Below are 5,528 nucleotides of genomic sequence, written 5' to 3'. Positions count from 1 at the left end.
TCATGGCTATGAAAATATTTCACCTGAGTCTGTGACGCTAAGACTAGTACTGACATTAATAAATCGTCCTCCATAGAACCACATATACTGACGTCGCTCAAGAGGATCAGGAAAGTAAAGACTCTCAAAATGACGTGCGAGTCTCACTCTGCTTAATCGGGTCGTAGCAGAGTTGATGAGGTGCTCAAATGTAAAGGCTATCATATCCTGACTCTGGGAGAGTTCAAGAATGCCAAATAGATTCGGGGTATCCATCTATAAATTCCAATTCAATTTATGAGTTTTCAATTTTTGAAGTTCAACATAATATTAACAAGCGAAAACATTATTTCCCAGATTTACTTTAAAATTTTTAAGCAATTTCTGCTGTTGTTATGTAAATTTACAACAGCGCTCTGATACTAAGTGTGAGATCCCACTGTCCCCTCTGTGCACCGGATTCTCGGATGGTAGCAGCAGAAGTAGCTTCCTCTTGTGTGGGGCAGGGTTTCCCACTCGGGGCCTCGTCCTCGAATGTCCGGGTGCACGAGACTAAGCTGGTGGTCATTCCGAAAACCGAAATCGGGGAAATTTCCCACGCTCGAAAACTAGGGACGATTCTACCATTTTTATTTTCTTAACGAATTTCTCTAACGAGGTCAAAATAGTGAACTAACCTTCATCTGAATAAATCAGATAGAAGGGAAACTATTACAGACTTAACTTGAAGGAATCAATGCTTTTTTCCAAATTGAATTAGGCACAGCCCTTGATCTATTCATTTGAGAAGTCTTCAGGTTATTCATTAACTACTCGAGTTCTAAGTGTAATCCTATTAATCAATTTTATTATTAAAACTCTACTGATTCCAGCCTACCCCATCTGGCCCATGGGTTAGCCACCGCCCATCCAGTGGAATAGTAGAACTAGACAAGTACTCACCCACCCATAATTGAAAGACTTTCTTAACTTTTGCTTTATAATACAGATACTCACACACTCCTCTTTAAACTTTAATTTATAAAACAATCCATTGACAAACAATTACTGATTACAGATGTCATAACTCAAAATTTCCATTCTTGTTTCTCACAAAACAGTATCACTCTGGACTCTCCGTTGAGACCAGCAAGTCAACAACGAGATCCAGTAACAGATTACAATGATTTTCTCATCATCATTCATGTATACATCTTCCACGACATATGCAGCATGGGTGTCCTAAGCACCGCGAGCCGCCCATGCATCGCCTGGTCAAAACCCTCCATGATCCTCCTTAGGTGTCCTGGCACTTCACTCAGGGACCACTTCCTCGGCCCTCGCCCATCGTATCGGAAGCACACCATTTTACACCATACTTAGGCTAGTTAAGACCTGGGAAGGTTTTTGCCGCGTGAGCTATCCTTTGAACATTCCCCGCGAGCTATTGCAACCGAACTTCCCTTAGAAAAACACATATACCAAATGCTCCCTCTAGCATTCTAGCGTAAGACAGTCCTTTCAGAAAACACAGTTTCTATGCAAGTTTTTAGTTTTGAATTTCTTTTGAATACAATGGGTATTTCTTAAATCTGTATCCCAATACTTCTAGATCACAGGTCTGGATTCCCAAGCAGAATTCCTTGAATTCTGTAATCTTGATCCTCAGATCAAAATCAAAGGTCTCAACTTAGTTTCAAATTTGGTGGGTGATTTGAGTGTAGATTACTGAACTTTTCACATCGTCTATTCTTGAAACTAACGAAGGAGTTATGTCTTGGTCATAGTCTGATTCAGGGGACTAAGTCTGGAAAGGTTCTCCTTGAACTATCTTTCTCGAAGGGTAATATTTCAATTACTACCTTACTAAATTTCATTGATTGAGTATTTGCTTGACTGAATTCAAAACCAATCACAAATTCCTATGAGGGATAAATTAATCATTTAACTACAATTCCGACTTCGATAGGTTTTCTGAATTTTCTCATTACTATCCTAGAGAATATGAAACGGTAGAGTTTTCTTTCATAGAGTATTTACTTATTCATTTACCAATATTCACGAGATTTAAACAAAGGATTAAAGAGAACTCTTGTTTTGATATAAAAATTATGTATGCATCTATTTATGCATAAAATCCAACTTCTAAAGAAATAACACTTTTATATAAAAGAAAAATCCTTTTATGCATCTATTTATGCATAAAAATCAATATTAGTGAAAGTAATACTTTTACAATAAAAATTTTCTTTTATGCATCATTTTATGCATAAGAATCCATTTTGATGAAAGTAACACTTTTATAATTAAAAAATATTCTTTTATGCATCTATTTATGCATAACAATCCATTTTGGTGAAAGACACTTTTATAATAAAAAATATTCTTTTATGCATCAATTTATGCATAAAAATCAATATTGATGAAAGTAACACTTTTATAATAAAAATATTCTTTTGTGCATCTATTTATGCATAAAAATCAATATTGATGAAAGTAACACTTTTATAATAAAAAAACTTTTATGCATTTATTTATGCATAAAAATCTATTTTGATGAAAGTAACACTTTTATAATAAAAAGTATTCTTTTATGCATCTATTTATTCATAAAAATCAATATTGATGAAAGTAACACTTTTATAATAAAAATATTCTTTTATGCATCTATTTATGCATAAAAATCCATTTTGATGAAAGTAACACTTTTATAATAAAAAATATTCTTTTATGCATCTATTTATGCATAAAAATCAATATTGATGAAAAGTAACACTTTTATAATAAAAATATTCTTTTATGCAAAAAAATCAATATTGATGAAAGCAACACTTTTATAATAAAAAAATTCTTTTATGCATCTGTTTATGCATAAAAATCCATTTTGATGAAAGTAACACTTTTATAATAAAAAATATTTTTTTATGTATCTATTTTATGTATAAAAATCAATATTGATGAAAGTAACTTTCTTAACGCCCAAGTGTCTACATAGGAACTTCTTTTGTATTTTCTCAATCTCATTCCATGTATGAGCTGAAATGCTTGCGCCCCACACTTCCACTCCATATAGAATGGCCTGCACTACACATGTCTCAAAGATTATGTTCTTTATCTCCCATCTTCTGATGTTTTTTTGCATGCACATGTTCTCAAATTGATAGTACTTAGCGTGGCCGGCATCAATCCTACTTCTTACGCATTGTCCCCAGGCATAATTGGATGGAATATCAATTCCCAAGTACCTGAAGCTGTCCACTTTCTCAATTGGCTGCCCTTGATATGTGAGTGGCTGAATTTCTTGTGGATGAGTTCTTATGAGCATAAACTTCGTCTTGTTTACATTGACGCGAGAGACCCGTAGAGTCACAAAAGGTGTGTATAGCATTCGTCAATTTCTGTAAAGATGCCATGTCATGTGCAAAAAGTACAACATCATCTGCGTAGATTAGCAGCAAGAGGGTGAGCATTCCAATGGCTGGTCCATCTGTTTCTTCCACTAGTGCTTGAGGGATGAAGTCTTCTAGTTGGTCAATGCATAGTCCGAAGAGAGTGGGGGATAGGGGGCACCCTTGTTTGACTCCCATATTGCTTGAGAATTCTTTAGATAAGCCGGTCTGTGTCTTTAACTGGCATCTAACTTGTTGATAGAGTTGTGCTACTGCCACTCTAAGATGCATCGGGACCCCTATATATTCCATTCTTTGCCATAGCCCACTTCTTGGGATCGTGTCAAATGCTTTTGTAAAATCCACAAAGCAACAATGTGCAAAAGTTTCCCCTTTTAGCCGGCTTTCTTCCATGAGAACCCTAAGCGATATGAGATGATCAATGGTACTATGTTTAGGTCTAAAACCTGCTTGTCCTTTAGCCCGTTTGCCATTTGCCTCGGCCCATACGCTTATAGCTTGTTCTAGGATGCTCCCCTAGAAGCTTAGACATGCAAGATCCCACCATGATGGTTCGGTAATGAGTGGGCTGATTTGCATCCCCTTTCTTGAAAAGTGCTTTGGTCCAATTCTTTTGCCAATCAATGGGTAGCCCTTGTGTTATGGATTTATTGAGGAGTCCGTGTATCCATTGCCATGCAATAGTGCCTGACCATTTGAGCATTTTTGAGTTGAACTCAAGCATGTCTGGTGCTTTGCCATTGGCTAGTTTTTTTATGCTCTTTACCATCGGAAAGTCAAAGCATTCATCTGATTGTTTTGTCTCTTGCATATTAGGCATCCCTTCTGCATCTTTGTGTACATATAACTTTTCTACATATGCATACACATCTTCCAAGCTTATGTCTCCGGTAATGTCTTGTCTTTTGCCTTTCATCCTCATCCATTCCTTTTTAGGGTTTTTCTTGAAGTTTATTAGGGCTTGTGTCTCGGTGTGTAGTTCATGTTCTCTTCTTTTTCTCCTCTTGAGAGTTGTGTATGTTTTTGCCAAAGCTGTCCATTCTATGGCTGTTTTGGGGGTTGACCTCAAATGTCTTTTAGCAATCTTGCATTCTTCATCAAACCATGAGTTGTGTGGCAACCCTTTCACCTTTGTTTCTTGTCTATGCGTTTTCCCCATTGTTTCCTCTACTGCTTCACTCATTGCTTGCTTGAATTTGTTCCATGCTTGATCTACATTTATTGGCATGCATTCTCTTGCTAGTTTATCATCAAGGGAAGTGGCATAGGTTTTCTTTTTTTCAATTTGCATTTTGTATGCCCATGCTCGAATTTGAGCCTGTTTTCCTCTCCTGTGAATGGGTACCCGTAACCATACATGAATGGGTGTATGATCCGAGTTTGGTGATCTATCCCCAATTTCAAAGTTATGCACCATGTGGGATGCCTCATATTGGATCAATACATAATCAATAGCACTCATTCCCTTGTTGGCGGTGTAGCATGTGCATTCCCTTGAGTTGGTAAATTTGTTCACTCCATTTATAGCTATTAATTGCATAGCTATCATCATGCTTGCTGTTCCTTGTGGGTTTGTCACTTGGTCTTTTGAGCATCGCTTCCACATGTGGTCAAGTACATCCATGTTATGCTCTAGACCCGGAGGTGTCATGAGATTTATGACTTGCATTTGCGCATGTGCTATGCAGGCATTAATGTCCCCAGTAAGCATCACTGCCCCTTCTTGCGTGTAAGTGCTAATATTTGCATACAAATCTTCAAAGGGGTTGTTCTTCTCTATGTTGAAAGCATTATAGAACGGTGATTCCCTATGGGGAATGTAGCACCCTGCTATGAACACTGATTTACCTCCTATGTCAATCTTGAGTGTAGATTACTGAACTTTTCACATCGTCTACTCTTGAAACTAACGAAGGAGTTATGTCTTGGTCATAGTCTGATTCAGGGGACTGAGTCTGGAAAGGTTCTCCCTGAACTATCTTTCTCGAAGGTAATATTTCAATTACTACCTTACTAAATTTCATTGATTGAGTATTTGCTTGACTGAATTCAAAACCAATCACAAATTCCTATGAGGGATAAATTAATCATTTAACTACAATTCCGACTTCGATAGGTTTTCTGAATTTTCTCATTACTATCCTAGAGAATATGAAACGG

The 5,528-nt window shown here is 36.8% G+C and overlaps 1 protein-coding gene across 1 annotated transcript; it reads right to left on the bottom strand.

Moving 5' to 3' along the window:
• Positions 1-3,825: 3,825 nt before the first annotated feature.
• On the bottom strand, positions 3,826-5,079 carry LOC147627136 (uncharacterized). The gene has a single exon (XM_086815245.1). It carries the CDS (start codon positions 5,077-5,079, stop codon positions 3,826-3,828), a length of 1,254 nt encoding a protein of 417 aa, XP_086671371.1.
• Between the last annotated feature and the right edge of the window lie 449 nt (positions 5,080-5,528).

The sequence above is a fragment of the Cibotium barometz genome, chromosome 21 (genome assembly GCF_041138505.1).
Source record: "Cibotium barometz isolate CiBa-2024 chromosome 21, ASM4113850v1, whole genome shotgun sequence".
In the NCBI taxonomy this organism is placed as follows: domain Eukaryota; kingdom Viridiplantae; phylum Streptophyta; class Polypodiopsida; order Cyatheales; family Cibotiaceae; genus Cibotium; species Cibotium barometz.
Note: the sequence above shows the minus strand (reverse complement) of the source record. Positions and strands in the feature narration are given on the sequence as shown.